The sequence below is a fragment of the Schistocerca piceifrons genome, unplaced genomic scaffold (genome assembly GCF_021461385.2).
Source record: "Schistocerca piceifrons isolate TAMUIC-IGC-003096 unplaced genomic scaffold, iqSchPice1.1 HiC_scaffold_866, whole genome shotgun sequence".
NCBI classification, from domain to species: Eukaryota; Metazoa; Arthropoda; class Insecta; order Orthoptera; family Acrididae; genus Schistocerca; species Schistocerca piceifrons.
In genome coordinates, this window is record NW_025729131.1 from 225,363 (window position 1) to 242,655 (window position 17,293).

At 42.5% G+C, this 17,293-nt stretch overlaps 1 protein-coding gene across 1 annotated transcript in view; it reads right to left on the reverse strand.

Moving 5' to 3' along the window:
• Nucleotides 1-985: 985 nt before the first annotated feature.
• LOC124771027 (L-dopachrome tautomerase yellow-f2-like) overlaps nt 986-17,293 on the reverse strand; it is a 128,875-nt gene continuing 112,567 nt past the window's right edge. Inside the window, exon 6 of the mRNA XM_047249268.1 lies at nt 986-3,098. Within this exon, the coding sequence (XP_047105224.1) occupies nt 2,853-3,098 (246 nt within the window). The 3' untranslated portion in view covers nt 986-2,852. The remainder of the gene's footprint in view (nt 3,099-17,293) is intronic.

Genomic DNA, 17,293 nt, shown 5'->3' on the forward strand with positions numbered 1-17,293 from the left:
ACAACCTGATAATAAATTCAGGTGGGAAGGGCATACCACAGAGTAGCTGAAATGCCTAAGGAAGTCTGTATTTGCAGTGAGAATGATGTCGCATGTAGGAGATATAAATAAAAAACTTGCGTACTTTGCTTACTTTCATTCTATTATCTCATATGGGATATGGGAGAACTCATTAAACCGAGAAAAACTTTTCAGCGTGCAAAAGTATATAATATATATATAATATATAATTTGTGGTGCAAATTCAGGAACATCATGTAGAAACTTGTTCAAGAAACTTTGGGTTCTAACCACTGCTTCTCAATATACTTATTCTATAATAAAATTTGTTGCAAGTGACATATCTCTATTTCCAACCAATTGTCCAGTCACAGAATCAATATTAGGATAAGAACAATCTATATAAAGACCTAAAAGCACTTACCTTAGTCGAAAAAGGGGTCCAGTATTCAGGTACACACATTTTCAATAAATTGCCAGCAACCATTAAAAGAACAGAGTTTGAAAGACTTTTTCATAGGCAAGTCCTTCTATTTTATAGATGAATATCTTAACTGTGACTGTTAGACCAGTTTAAGTAAAAATGTCTGTTAGATTTCAGTTTTGATGTCAGTTGGACAACAGTCAAGATTAGGTATTTTGTTTATGATGAATTTATTAAAAGTGCATAACTATGTTTCATTCTGAGAGTGTATTAATTCTGTAAATATTAGCAGTCCCAGTTTACTGTAGTATATTCACCTATTTCGACATTCTCCTGAAAAATGATCAGGGTCTTGAGTATTATATTCAAATGTTTTATGTTTTCTATGTTATACTTTTTTGACATATTCCGCACCCACGAGAATCATCTTATATGTGGGTCTGTTAAACGCAAACTGAACACAATCTAATCTAATCCAACATAAACAGCTTAAAACATACGTTGGCTTCAGTAATTGTGCAGAGGCGGAGAGGATTGCACAGCAAAGACTAACATAGAGAGCTGCAGTAAACCAGCCTTCGGACTGAAGACTAGAACAACAACAACATTTTATTTTGCAGAAGTGCAACGTTTATAAAAACGAACTCTTTTTAAGCGGTAAAATCATTATCTGAACTACGATACATCGAAGAAATGTAAGGGATAGTTCAATGTCATCATATAAAACATATAATTTTTTAAAAAGTCTGTGAACTGTGATAGATAGAAATACATACTTTCTATTAATGATGAGAACGATTTTATGTATAGCAGTTATCTTTCATGCATTGAGTTTCACCATACATACATATAAGTATATGTTTATATAATTTTGTAAGCACTTCACACACTTATCACAAAAAATGTCCTTACCACCAAACAAATATCCATATCACCACAAAAATGTCTCTGATATCTAGCCTGTGTCAACACAACAGTTGTATTTCCTCACTGCCGTTCATAGCTAAGTAGCTTTCTGCCAATCTACAATCAGAAGGGCACAACCAAAAACACATGGTTTCAACAGTTACTTACCATTGGAGAGAGTATGAATGGAAAGCATAACACTGTGGATGTCCTATAGAATCTATTTATTTAGCTAATTGGTTTTGGCTTAGGAGGCCACCACAGACTAATACTGTAGAAGAACCAAAATTTTTTTCTCTTAATTTATGAATATTGTTCTGTTCAGCAGAAAGAGAATGATCGATTTAACATTGTAAACTCTGATCAGGCTAAACACCAGATTTAAGGCACTGTAAGGAGGCTTGATCAGTTGTTCACACGCTTGTCTGCCGTGTGTTTGTAGCATTACATGCTTGTCATTGTGTCTGACTGACAGTCCAGTCCAATGTGTTTATACACAGTGTGATTGTTATTAACGCTTAAAAACCACAGCAGCGATGTAGATGACGCTAAGACACATGGGGCCACAAACGTCAGGGAACACCCCAAAAGTTGATGACAAGTGTTGAACAAGAGATATCACCAGGTGACGTAGTCCACCCCTGTAGCTGAGTGGTTAACGCAACAGAATTTGAATCCTAAGGGCCAGGGTTCCATTCCCGGCTGGGTCGGAGATTTTCGCCTCTCAGAGACTGGGTGTTGTGTTGCCTTCATCATCATCATTTCATCCCCATCGACGTACAAGTCGCCGAAGCGGCGACAAATCGAGACTTGCACCCGGCAAACGGTCTACCCGACGGGAGGCCCTAGTCACACAACATTTAAATTTACCATGTGACGTATGCCGCCGCACGTGCAGCCGTTGGACTTGTCGATCCTTCCTTCATCGGTAGGGGCTGTGCATTTCATCACTCCGTTAGTCTACTCTGCTTTCGTTCTTGCATTATTAGATGATACGATAGTGCTCGCGGTACAAGACTACGATGAATCGGTTTACATTCACGAAAACAGAGCAGTCTAGCGGAGCGATGTGTAGCACTGCCCCCTGCCAGTGAGAGCAGGATCGATAAGACCAGCTGCTGCGAGGTACGTCACTTGGTGAAGTCACATGTTCAATATTTGTCGTCCACTTTTGTGGTTTTTCCCGAAATTTGCAGCCCCATGTGCCTGTAATTAAATTAGTTCTCTCAGGACCATATACGTCGCTTTGTGTGTATTTAAATGTTAATAAAAATCACCCTCTAGTATGCACTCTTCGTCACTGGCTCCGACCACGTGTTGCAGGCCACCCTTTGGGGCACAGTTGGCGGGAGCCTATGCTACAGGCTCCATGATGAGTCTGGGAGACACAGCTTTGCCGAACGCCTGTTGGAGCTCCCCTGCCGTCGTTACTGGGGTCGCGTCGCCTCCACGACGAGGCTGGCGGACACAGGTGGATGCAGTTGGCGACCACCTGTTGGAGCAGCGTCGTCGCCAGCTGGTGTTATTGCGGCCCCGCCGCCTCCATGACGAGGCTGGGAGACACGGGGGACGCGGCTTCCGCCTGGTAGCGCCGCCAGTGTCCGCTGCCCGTGGCGTCACGCGCAGGCTCGCAGGGCGTGTCCCGCACCACATCGTCTACCGCGCCAGTGAAAACGTGGTAGTTGTACTCCGTCGTGTTGATACGGCCCAGCAGCAGCACCGGGTACACATTCGTCAGGAACCACAGCTCGTTTCGAGAAGCATCCACCTTGCAACAGACACATCAAGACATTGTGTAGTTTATACAACGTATTTCCATGGGGTGTCCGAAAAGTCTTTCTCTGATTACATAATTTTTCTCTGTTTTAGGTTCGCAGTACGTAAGTAGTGGACGAGGCGCAGTGCCCAAGAAGCCATTTTAACCAATCAGGAGGTCAGTGTGTCCTGTGGTACCATGAGACACGATCACCAACCACAGTGCAGAGGCACTTCTAGACAACATTTGGAAGGAATCCACCTGATATCAAGAGCATTAAAGCCTTGAATGAGAAGTTCAAGAGCACAGGATCGGTTGCTGACCTTCTGAGGTCCGGTCGACCAAGAACCTCAGCAGACAGGGTGGAAGCTGTAAGGCAGTCTTTTCTGCGAAGTCCGAAGAAATCGGTGCGCAGGGCCTCACGTGAATATCAGATGCCAAAAAGGTCTCTCCATGACATTTTACACAAACGTGTATTGTTTCGTGCATACAAAGTGCAAATCGTTCAGGCCTTGTTGCCCAATGACAGTACACATCGATATGACTTTGCAGTCGAAATGCTATCACGTATTGAGGACGATGATGGTTATCTCAGATGAATTGCGTTTTCCGACGAAGCGACCATTTTTGTCAGTGGAGTAGTGAATCGTCATAATGTGCGCATTTGGGGTTCACAACCCCCTGGCGAGGTCATGGAGTGCACCAGAGGCAATCCAAAGGTGAACGTTTGGTGTGTGCTATTGCACGATCAAATTATCGGGCCATTGTTCTTCGCTGAGGCTACCATCAAATCTGCAGTGTATCTGGACATGTTTCAACCGTATGCTGTTCCTCAGCTGCTTAGGTATCAACCCGATGTCTTGTTTCAGCGAGACGGTGCATCGCCTCATTGGGGTCTGGACGTCCATGCCTATCTCAATATGGCCTTTCCTGGGCGATGGATTGGTCGTGATGGGCCAACGGTTTGGTCTCCACGCTCTCCTGACATAACCCCATTAGACTTCTTTTTATGGGGTTTCGTCAAGGACGAGGTCTACCGAACACGTTTACCAGATCTTGAAACCCTGCGGCAACGGATAACCACAGTCGTTGAATCGATCCCTCCAGTGATGTTGGCTAATGTGTGGACGGAAATTGAATATCGCGTATATGTGCTACGTGCTACCAAGGGTGCTCATGTGGAAGTTTACTGATGTGTGAAAAGAACTTTGATAGTTTGTGAAAAATTAGACACCAGTTTCATATTTGTATCTTACTTCTAGCCTGAGTTATCAATTTATGTGATCAGGGAAAGACTTTTCGGACACCCTGTATTTCACAAATTACGGAGTGTTTGAGGTACGGTGTCTTTCTCTGTAACTTACAAAATAATAAGTAAAATGAATATTTACTCTTCCTGCAGCGTTATGAACGTAGTTTATTTAGTTACTAGCAGAGAAAGCTGTCGTTGTCCAGGTATTTATTTATAGTTGTGGGTCCTCGCCCGTTCCACACAGCGTCTAGCCATGTGCTTAATGTTTATGGCGTCATATTTCCTGAAATATGCGAGGGTTGTTCGGAAAGTAAGGAACGATCAGTCGCGAAATGGAAACCACAGTGAAAATCAAAACTGTTTTCTTTGTACTTTTAGCTACACCTTCCAAGCACTTCTCTACATAGTCGCCGCTCCGACTTAGACATTTGTCGAAGCCTTATACAAAATTACCAACACCATCGTCATAGAAGGCAGCCGCCTGTGCTTTCCGATGATTCTCTACACTGGTCTATAGCGCGTAGCCTGCTCCCAAGTGTTCTCGATGATGATGATGATGTTTGGTTTGTGGGGCTCTCAACTGCGTGGTTATCAGCGCCCGTACAATTATCCAATCTTTGCTCAGTCCAATTTCGCCACTTTCCTGGACGATGATGAAATGATGAGGACAACACAAACACCCAGTCATCTCGAGGCAGGTGAAAATCCCTGACCCCGCCGGGAATCGAACCCGGGACCCCGTGCTCGGGAAGCGAGAACGCTACCGCGAGACCACGAGCGGCCAAGTGTTCTCTTCGTATCCAGCGTTTCATGTGAACAGAGATGATACTCAGGACGATCAATTAGGGCTGTGTTGTGAGTGATCGAACACATTCCACCGAAAATGCTGCAGGAGCGTCTTCACTGCCCCTGCAGAGTGCGGCTGAGAATTGCCATGAAGAAGGAAGTGTGTGGCAGTTGTGTTAGGTGGGATGCATTCATTAAGGCGAAGCCTCTCAGCGGGCCCTCCCACTTGGCGAGAGACATTGTTGTTCTAGGCACGTTTACTCGCTCACAGTGCGCTCGCAACTGGAAAGAGCGTCTTGATGCGATCAACGGACATGATAGAGACACTGCCCAAAAGGTCTGTGAAAAGCCTCGTCAGATTTTCGCAGTGGTTTTTATTTCGTGACCAATCGTTCCTCACTTTCCGAATAGCCCTCGTATGTCGTACACTGATATAATTTTGTAGGTATATTCAGCGACAGATGTGGATACTGTCTACGAAATTCGTTGCGAGTAGAGTGGGTAACAAAGAAGTAATAAATTTCAACGCCATGCATGATATGGCAGTTTTTTTACTGAAATTACAACTTCATGCACTAACAGAGGCAAAATAGAGAGCGATAAACTTTTTTTCTTTCATCATTTTGTGGCAGTTGTCAGCGAGTAAAAAGTTTGCAAAGGTTTGAAATTATGTGTAAAGTTTGTAGGAAGTAGCTAAGTCCTCTCACTCACAAGCACTCGGTGAATAAAGTCTGCAAATTCAGGCGCCGTGGGCTACGCTTCTTTTACCTCCCCACCCCCACTCCTTTGATAGTTGGGTGTTGCATGACAGTAAAGTAAATGCGTATGACAATGAATATATGTCCCAAGTTTGGTTGCAATCAGTCCACTGGTTTAAGAGGACATGGGGAAGGTACGTACCCAAACACACACACACACACACACACACACACACACACACACACATACACATACACACACACATACACACACCACCCACACACACACACACACACTTTTACTAAATCACACACATCCACTTTTATTGTATGTATCAATTTCCAGAGAGTTACAGCAACAAGCTATAATTTTTGAAATAGAACGTTATTTTTTCTATCGAGTAGCTGACATTTATAAAGCAACTGTGCACAAATCAGTTCTGTCAATCTTAGTCAGGAATCTAGAAATGTTGAAAGTTTTGGGTGTATTCTGTACATAAAGTTGCTGGTATAACGGAACGATTAGTGTGCTCGATGCAAAGTTTGAAGTCACCTGGGTTGGTTGGCTGGGTGACATAAACAGAAGTATTAACACCGAAGCGCCAAAGAAACTGATGTAGGCATGCACATTCAAATACAGATATATGTAAACAGGCAGAATACGGCGCTGTGGTCGGAAGCGCCTATATAAGACAACAAGTGTCTGGAGCAGTTGTCAGATCGGTTACTGCTGCTACAATGGCATGTTATCAAGATTTAAGTCCGTTCGATCGTGATGTTATAGTCGGCGCTTGAGCGATGGGACACAGAATCTCCGAGGTAGCGATAAAGTGGAGATTTCCCCATACGACCATTTCACGAGTGTACCGTGAATATCAGGAATCCGATAAAACATCAAATCTCCGACATCACTGGGCCTGGAAAAAGATCCTGCAACAATGGTACCAATGACAACTGAAGAGAATCGTTCAAGGTGACAGAAGAGCGATCCTTCCGCAAATTGCTGCAGATTTCAATACTGGGCCATCAACAAGTGTCAGCATGCGAACCATTCAACTAAACATCAACGATATGGGTTTTCGGATGCGAAGTCCTACTCGTGTACCATTGACTACTGCACGACACAAAGCTTTACGCCTCGCCTGGGCCCGTCAACACCGACATTGGGCTGTTGATGACTGGAAGCATGGTGTCTGGTCGGACGAGCCTCGTTTCAAATTGTATCGAGGGGATGGATATCTACTGGTATGGAGACAACCTCATGAATCCACGGACCCTGCATGTCAGCAGGGGGATCCTCAAGCTGGTGGAGGTTCTGTCGCTATGGTCGCAGGTTCGAATCCTGCCTCGGGCATGGATGTCCGTGATGTCCTTAGGTTAGTTAGGTTTAAGTAGTTCTAAGTCCTAGGGGACCGATGACCTCAGAAGTTAAGTCCCATAGTGCTCAGAGTCATTTGAACAAGTTTTGGAGGCTCTGTAAAGGTGTGTAAAGGTGTGGGACGTTTGCAATTGGAGTATAAAGGATCCCTGATACGTCTAGTAACGACTCTGATAGGTGACACGTATGCAAGCATCATGTCTGATCACCTGCATCCATTCAAGTCCATTGTGCATTCCGGCGGACTTGGGCAATTTTGCAGGACAATGCAGCACCCCACAGTCCAGAATTGCTGCAGAGTGGCTCCAGGAGCACGATTCTTACTTTAAAAATTTTAACTGGCCACCAAACTCCCAAAACATAAATATTACTGAGAATATCTAGGATGTCTTGCAACATGCTGTTCAGAAGATGTCTCCATCCCCTCGTGCTCTTACGGATATATGGACAGCCCTGCAGGATTCATGGTGTCAATTCCCTCCAGCACTACTGCAGACATTAGTTGAGTCCATGCCACGTCGTGTTGCGGCACTCTGCGTGCTCACGGGGGCCCTACAAGATATTAGGCAGGTGTGCCAGTTTCTTGGGCTCTTCAGGGTAGATATGCCACCAAAAAGAAATGTACTGGTGTCCGTGCAGGCCATTCCTGATATTGGCTGGTGTGTTTGTCCAACTACATACAGACAAGCGTCAGTTTGAAATTAAACCTTTTCCCACTATTCCACGTTGTAAGTAGACTGTCGCAGCTCCGCCAGTCTGGAACGCCCCACCTGCCTGAAGCAAAAGTTCCGTAACCCAACATGATCTTCCAATTAGATAGCAACCGTTTCCATGTTCAAAACATAAATCCTGTGTATAAAACTATACTTATTTCGAAACTAGTAATCGGAGTTTGACAAGTGAAATGTCATTGAGTTCGTCTCTTCTAGAACTACTACACTAGTAGCAGAGATGTGACCGTAGCGATCATGTTCAACGCACCTTTCACACACTGTGCTCGTTGGCAGACAAATGTAGGATTTGCTACACTGGCGAGGTATTCTGTACATTCCAGCCCTCCGGAATCACAGATCGTCCTTCGTCGAACCGAACCGAGGAAAGCACAAGACATCTTCTGACCACCTAAAAAGATTTTTCTCGGTTCGGAAAAAGACAATCTGGGATTGCGGAGGGCTGGAATCTATGGAATACGTCGCCATTGTGACAAAATCTACTTTGGTCAGACATAGAGCACATGCGTCAGAGGTGTGTTCAACATCATCGCCAAACTCGCCTTTCGCAGCCCAGTAAGTCAGCCATTCCCTAGCATTGTATCTCCACAGAATATTCCATGGATTATTCTGTCGCGGAAAGTTTGGCCTCGACTAGGTTCTTTTGGAATTCAGTTATTAAGGAATCGGTGGAAATAAGGTACGCGGAAAATCTTATTAATCATGATGTCGGCTTTCAACTGTATAAGTCTTGGGAGCCGGTGATTTCTTTAAGATCTGCATAAAGGAAAGATCTTATGACTAGACATGTCTCTCGAAAGCTAATTTTATTAACTTGACATCTGAATTTTAACTCCGCAAGCTCGCATTCCGACAGAGAGCTCACATGTAGTGTCACTATTTCGCCTGCTCCTGCGCGTCATAGATGCAGCAATATTGGTACGAAGTCAGCGACGTGATCCAGCGGTCACCAGTGCCAAATACTCCCCTGAAGATGGCTGAATGGTTGTCAGCCGAAATATCGTCGATGTCATACGGCTGGAATCCTGAAACTTCAAGGAAAAAGGAAGTAATCACTGTGTGATTTATCTGGAGAATGCTGGGGTGAGACGAAATTTGATAACTAAGGGAAGCAACGTTCGTGACTGTGTACTACGGAGAACTAGCTGAGGCACTATTGTGGAGCGGAAAGACTCACTTGGACAGCTTCCTGCGATGCTTCGTCTTGACAGTCTTCCGGAATCTCGTCAGGAGATTTCAGTGATATGCTCCTGTACGGAAAGCCTCTCACAAGCATAATCTGTTAGCACCACAGCATGACAGTTCCAAAGAACACTCAGCATCAACTTCTCCGACGATGGTTAGATCTTTGCCATTTTAGGTGGTGATGAATCCACATATTTCCACGGCTGGCATTTCTCCTGTCTCGGAATCATAGTAATACATTCGGCAGAGGTCCATGATGATCATAAATCTAAGGAAGTTATCTGTGCTGGCGTGACATAGCTGCACAACATTGCTGCTTCTGGCTCGGTTCCATGGACTTTGTGAATGGAATTGAGCAGTCAGTGAGGATTACCTAGTCCTGAGCATATGAAATAGAAGGACCACATATATCCACAGGTAATGGAATTGGCACATTTCAGACTATTATTAAGATACTGAGAAAGTACAATTTGTCTACGAAAAAGATAACTTACAAAGCTTCTAAATGACTTGATGAAATATTTTTGAAGTCGATGGGAGTACCTGGGGTCGCAAAATGAATAACCTATTGTGATAGACCAGACGTGTAATTTTCACATGATTTCGTAGAATCGTTCAGATGAATTTCGGGATAGATTTTTTTTTTTTTTTTTTTTTTTTTTTACAAGGATGCGGTCGATTTGCTTCCCCATCTTTGCCTAAATGAGTTACTCTCTTCCAAGGTTGTATACTGGTTTAGGTATGTTGATGTTTTGTGCTTATGGACATACCAGACAACTTCAAAAATTCCTCAAGTAGCTAAATGCTAAACACCACAGCAAAAAATTCGCAATGGATTTTTGAGATAAATGCATAAATCATTTAAAACTAACCATAGACATAGGTGATCATATTCATACTTTCAAGATTTATACGAAACCTGACACCACAGACAGTGTAATGCCTTCAATTCTTAACACATAGTGATCCATAAACATACTATCTTTCCCTCAATATACATCGCCTAACATCAACCCCCGATAATCAAAGACAACTTCCAAGTGGAATTAAATTCAGCCAGACAAATGCCTACCCTCCTACCTTAGTGGAGTCCATAATGCACAAAAAGCAGTAACAACAGGTACACTCTCTTCTTTACCCTGTTCTCGACCCACCACCTCATGGTTGCAATGAATGGTGCACAATCCCATGTTCAGGAAAAGCCTCACTGAATCTAGCCAGAAAGCCTAAATTCAGGAAATTTAAAACATTATTTTATATGAACAAAAGTGCTCTACACTTTTTACTCAATGATGAAGACAGCGCTCCATCCTTGGAAAAGAGTGGACTATACAAAATCACTTGTAATTGTGTCAAATTCTGTACAGGCCAGTCGGGCAGGCAATAAGCACCCTCTTGAAAGAACACCATAGAAGTTGGAAACTTAGAAAAGGAGACTTTATTTTTGCAGACCACCTGCATAAACGAGGCCGTAGTTAGAAGGTGCAGAATGAAGTGTACACCACATTCATAAAGGAAGGAAGATGAACTACCTTGATATAATGGAAATTAATAATCATATGTCCATCTGCTTCATTGTCAGTAGTCAATGACTATACATAGTTCCCTTACTCACCGCCCAACTGCAGATATTACTCATAATCCCATCCAGGCCATGTTGTAAATTACCCCCTTAATCACGTGCCCCATTGTTTCCTTTACCTCAGCACTATAATTTCTCTTATCCTTTAAAAAAGTCACTGTATAATCGCAGCGGCTTCGCTTACGTGCTTCAGCTCATTAGTATATATTATCTGCTTTTAATTTAGGGCTTCGTAAAGAAAAGATTATTTTGTTCAGCCACATCATTGGAACAAGTCACCAAAGATTAATGTTCAATTTATTTTCTCATAATACCAATTGTTATTTGTTATGTAGTTCATTAGTTGAAGTGTCACGTATTTTATCTTAGTTGAATAATCTTACGTCGCATTTGCAATGAAATAATTCCTCTCGTTTTACTCCTAGAGCTAACATTAACAGTTCTCTCGTACTCTGTTGATGCACTTGTTTAAAATCTTTGATCTTACAAAAAATTCACTGCACCACGTATTTATCTTTGTACTTGATGAAGGGGTAACAGTCGAAAACCGGTTTGTTAAATAAGTAGTAAATATTGTAGAATATTACATCGGCGTTGTGTGTGTTTTCATTCATAATCTCTTGCTATGTGTGTTATGATATCGACACTCTCTAAACATTAAATCTGTATTATTTAGGGCAAAACGAGTGCTCAGACGTTTATTTAGCTCATGTAACTACGTCACAAAAACACGGAAGAAATTTCAATAATGACAGCTAATATATCCAAAATGTTGTTAAAAATGTTAATTTTCTCGGAGTGATATCTAGAAACATTCCTACACACTCGTCACATGATTAAATTGAACGTAAAATTATGCTAATTGAAATTCACACAAACGTATTCAAGTTTCGTCCATGAATCAGGCACAAATCCACCACTGTACTTGTCGAACACGTTACTGACTTTACCCCTTCATATGCTTTAAGAGATATACACTAAGCATTCAAATTTTTATCTCTGACATATTTTCTTAGAAACAAATTAAAAAGAGTTCCAGTCTCCCGGTTCCCATGAAAATGTTCGGGAACGTTATTTGGTGCAAGCAAATTCTAGAACTGGAAATCCTCTCCCAAATGCTACGAACTGGAAAACCCTTTGTTCCACTCCGTGCCCTCTGGGTTTTGGATGAAATGAACTGAGCTTAATTACGATCCAAATCTCAAACAGCCCGCCCTCTCAATGAAGGGAAAAGTTTAAAATGTTTTTAACTGCATGGAAAAGAACGGGTCGTAGTAAGTACAACACACAAAAAATTAGTCATCCTCAGGAGACGTACCTCTATTACTGTGTAACACCATCTCTGGCCTTGATAAAGGTCTAAATTCGGCAAGTAAGAAGGACCGCAAGTTTTCTCAGTATGCCATATCCAGCTGAAGTTAAGCACTGACGTTTATATCCCGTAGAGGTACCAAACTGCGTGAATGTCGATCGTTACGAGGGCCGTTCAATAAGTTATGCAACACATTTTTTCGCAGATAACAGATAGCTGTCATAGAGTTTCTTTTGGATTAAAACCAGAGCATCGCAGATATTCATAGACGCTTTCAGGAGGTCTACGGAGACCTTGCAGTGAACAATAGCATGATGAGCCATTGGGCAAGGTGTGTGTCATCATCGCAACAAGGTCGCGCTAACCTGCCAGATCTCCTGCGTGCCGGCTGTGACTTTTCCAATTTTGGAACGTGCGGACAGTCTCACGTGAAGTGCTCGACGGATCATAATCAAACACCTAGTTTTTTAACTGGACGTCTCTGTTTGCGCTTCTGACGCACTCATTTTCCAGTTGTGGTACTGAGAGCTGTACGCCTGCTGGGTTTCTCGCCGCCTAACGGAAAACCATAAAGAGCATCGAAGGACCATCTGCGCAAAATTGATTGAACAATTACAAGGATGATGGTGATTGCTTTTTGTCGAACATCATAAATGATGAAACATGGGTTAATCACTTCAAACCGGAAACAAAACTGGAATCCATGAAGTGGTGTAATGTCACCTCTCCTTCGAAGAAAAAATTCGAAGCTACACCCTCAGCCGGTGAAGCCATGGCGACCGTCCTCTGGGGCTCTTGAGGGGTTATGCTGTTTGATACCATCCTTTATGGTGCAACGATCAAACTTGTAACGTATCGTGCTAGCCTCAGGAAATGGAAGGAACGACTTCAGCATGTTCGTCGCCACAAAAATGCAAATGAAGCTCTCATTCTCCATGACAACGCGAAGTCTCACAGAAGTTTGCGCACCCGAGAGGAGCTCACAGAACTTCATTGGAACGTTATACCTCACCCACCCAACAGCCCAATACTGGTACCTTCCAACTTCCATCTGTATGGACCACTAAAGGATGCACTCCACGGGCAGCAGTACGTGGATGATGGGGAGATTATTGATGAAGCATTGAACAGTAGGATGGTACCATGTGGGCATACGGCCCGTCCCAGTAAGGTGGCTTAAGGCCGTCACACTGAACGGAGGCTATGTTGAAAAATAGGGTTTTCTAGCGAAAAGAGTGGGTAATAATGCCTATTGGAAGCCTGGATAAAACCAACCTGATTTCAGAAAAAATGTGTTGCACTAGTTACTGAACGCTCCTTGTATATTTCACCCACTGAATCCAATCACGATTTCTCTGCGGGAGTAAGATCGGATGATTTAGTGGGCTACTCGAGGTGCAGATAATGACTTAAGTGTTTGCCAAACCTCAAAAGTTTATGTGCAGTCTGTGAACACGGCTGTTGTCATCTTGGAAGTGTCCACAGAGTCTCATCAGGGAGATGTAGAAGAAGAAACAACACTTGGTCACCGAGTATATTTAAATAAACATTGTGGTTCGTGTTCACTATAACCAGAATAAATGGGCAAAAGTCATGGTACGAACTCCTCTGACCGCCCCTCTCCCCACTCTGGAAAGCATCATAGAAACACCTCCAAAGTGAACCATGCCCCCCAGCAGGCTGTAGATTAAACGCTTCATTGGGCCATCTGTGCAGTTTGTTATTTGGATAGAGGCAACAAACTCGTCGGACCACGCGACACGCCTCCAGAAAGCTGCTGTCCAGGCTCTGTATTGTTTAGCCCAATGAAAACGTGCAGATGTGAGCAATTGGCTACTGCAAGTTATTCGACTTTAGATGTCCAATGTAAGCAGTTCTCGTCGCAAAGTTAGCTCGAAGACTGGTGGAGATGGACTTCCAATCACTGATAGCAGCAACACATGGTTGGTTTTGGACAGATTAACAATGAGAAGGAGTGACATTAATTTCCAGTACCTTTAGATTAGGAACTTTTTACAGCCATTGGTCTTACTCCACGTCACATGGCAGTGAGTTGTACACCATTCCTTGCAGATACTTTGGACCTTCCGTGCCAGTGCACTAACAAATCTGAAAATGTTATTAGCGGTGTGGTCATAGGGTTGTCCAAATATCACAAATCCTTGCTTCCATTCCATCGCGTTTTTATATTAACCCATCTCACGTACTAATTCCATACAACCGACTGGAACACGCACAACGCCTCAAGGGCCTGACATATTTTAGCAGTTGAGGTTCTGATGATCGCCTAGTATCATTAACAAAGAGCATTACAGACAAATTTCTAAGAGCTAGTCTCAATAAGTTACAGTATGTATAGTACAGTATAAACCATGTGCATAATAACTGGATAGAGTACAGAGGACATAATTATACAAGACATAACCACAGAACATAATAATACAACAAACTATAAATGCTAATATCCTCCTCAGGCATCTCAAAGAATTCTTTAATATTCATTTACTGGGAGCCCTTTCAATTTAGTTTTCTCCTGCCAGTTTTTTGTAGTAAGGAACTTAGCTTTGTAGAATTTTTTGCTTTTCATATAGGAGCCGTAATGTTTTCTCTCTGCTGTGTCCTTTGGGAACAGCATGAGCGTGTTTTCTCTGATTTCCTCGAGTTCTTCATAAAACCAGCAGCCTGTTACATTTCGGTGCACTTGGATATCTGACATTTGTTACTGGTGAAGAAGAATACCATAAATCTGTATATTTCTTCAAAAAAGTTATCAAAAGCCATTTCCGCTCCCCTTCCCTCAGTTGACAATTATATAAAAAGTCCCAATTTGCTGTCTGTAAACATAAACTCTTATGTACTCTTCCTTTTGCCCTCTTATGAGTAGCACTTTAGGTTCTTCGATTTTAATTGGTTGTCTCTTACAGAGTGTGAGCAGTAAAGGCTCGTCATCTGCCAGACCTCCTCCTGCAAGTCTGACTGTAGTGTCTTCCCTGTGTAAATTCACCATAATATCGTTTATGCAGGCATTCTTACATATAGCACAGTTATTTACTCAACATTGGTCCAATGATCTTAGCATATTCAGAAGTGTCCTTGTGACTTGTACCCCTGTGTTTACCATTTCTACGTTAAAATCACCACAGATAACTATTCTCGACTTAATCACCTAAACTTTTTATAACTATTGACACACATTTTTCAATAAAAAACTTACATATCCATCTATGGACCTATACACACTTTACGTGCCACAGTCATTACCTCCCTTTCCTGTACCAGTCGTGTATGGTTCGCGGGAAGAACGACTGCCGGAAAGCCTCCGTGCGCGCTCGAATCTCTCTAATTTTACATTCCTCCTCGGGAGGTATAAGTAGGGGGAATCAATATATGCGATACCTCATCCAGAAATGCACCCTCTCGATACCTGGACAGCAAGCTACACCGCGATGTGGAGCGCCTCTCTTGCAGAGTCTGCCACTTGAGTTTGCTAAACATCTCCGTAACGCTATCACGTTTACCAAATAACCCTGTGACGAAACGCGCCGCTCTTCTTTGGATCTTCTCTATCTCCTCTGCCAACCCGACTTGGTACGGATCCAACACTGATGAGCAATACTCAAGTATAGGTCGAACGAGTGTTTTGTAAGCCACCTCCTTTGTTGATGGACTACATTTTCTAAGGACTCTCCCAATGAATCTGAACCTGGCACCCGCCTTACCAACAGTTAATTTTATATGATCATTCCACTTCAAATCGATCCGTACGCATCTCCCAGATATTTTACAGAAGTAACTGCTACCAGTGTGTTCCGCTATCATATAATCATACAATAAAGGATCCTTATTTCTATGTATTCGCAATGCATTACATTTCTCTATGTTAAGGGTCAGTTGCCACTCCCTGCACCAAGTGCCTATCCGCTGCAGATCTTCCTGCATTTCGTTGCAATTTTCTAATGCTGCAACTTCTCTGTGTACCATAGCATCATCCGCGAAAAGCCGCATGGAACATCCGACACTATCTACTAGGTCATTTATATATATTGCGAAAAGCAATGGTCCCATAACACTCCCCAGTGGCACGTCAGAGGTTACTTTAACGTCTGTAGACGTCTCTCCATTGAGAACCACATGCTGTGTTCTGTTTGCAACCATTATGAGCAATATGTACATAAATGAATTTTGGAAAATTTTACTCCTTATTTGAAAAAAATTCCAGCCTCATCATTTTTTCTCTGTCTTCTACACATTATGTTTGCACCACAACATATCCTTGGGAACAAATATGTTTACTTGAATTTGGGTTCACCGGTGTTCTGATACACATAGAATATCGACGTGTTGAATGTTAGATAAACGCTGTAATTGTAAAAACATTATTTCTAATGCAACGTATGTTAATTAGTAGAAAAGTGAGTTGTCTGTGTCTATCTACTTTCCTCTGAGCTATTGGTCTCTATATTTGAACTGTTAGGCTCAGTTAATGTCTTTAATCCTGCAGTATTGTGACTATACGTGTTATGATTTCACATACCTGTTCTTCTGTTTGTTGAATCCCTTTGCTAAGCACTTTCTCTTGTGAAACAACCTCTGATCCCACCAACAACCCTGGCCCTTTGGTCGTGGTTTGTTTTTGCAAGTTGACTGCCATATACAGTCAGTTGGTATTCCCACTGCCTGAACTTGTGTTCTTGTTCTTCTTTCTACAACTTGTTCTGTCTCCTTATAAGATGTGTTCTTCTGTCATAACTGTTGCTGGATTACTTTCATTCGGTACTTCTTTTAACTTTTGCGTTGATCCCTTGAGTATGGTTTTTTATTGAGTAATTGTATAAATCACAGATATACTATTTGCTTTTAAAGATTCTGACGTTCTTCTTATGGGAGTTGTGCCTGTCACTGGTTTGACTGACTTTTATCTGCTTCAGTTCCACAGATATTTTGTAAACTTTCCTGTTCGATTTCAATGACTCATGGTCCCCAGTGGCCTTTAGTTCTTTGCCAGTTGCATTCACCCGTAGTCAATGTGCTGTATATAGCTCTTTTTTGTTAGATGTAACAATAAAGCTTGCATTGTGGGAGTCTTTCACAACTTTTCTAGTTTTCTGTTTGTGGAGCGGATTTCTTGATTTACACGACCATTTAGCCAAGTCATGACTATGTGGTACTCCAACAATAATCACATTTGTATTTTGTCATGTTGGCAAACATCATTAGCCCCTGCCCAAATAACTGCAAGGCCTTAGACAGCGATCGAATGTGAGCAGTGCGCGCTTTTGATGA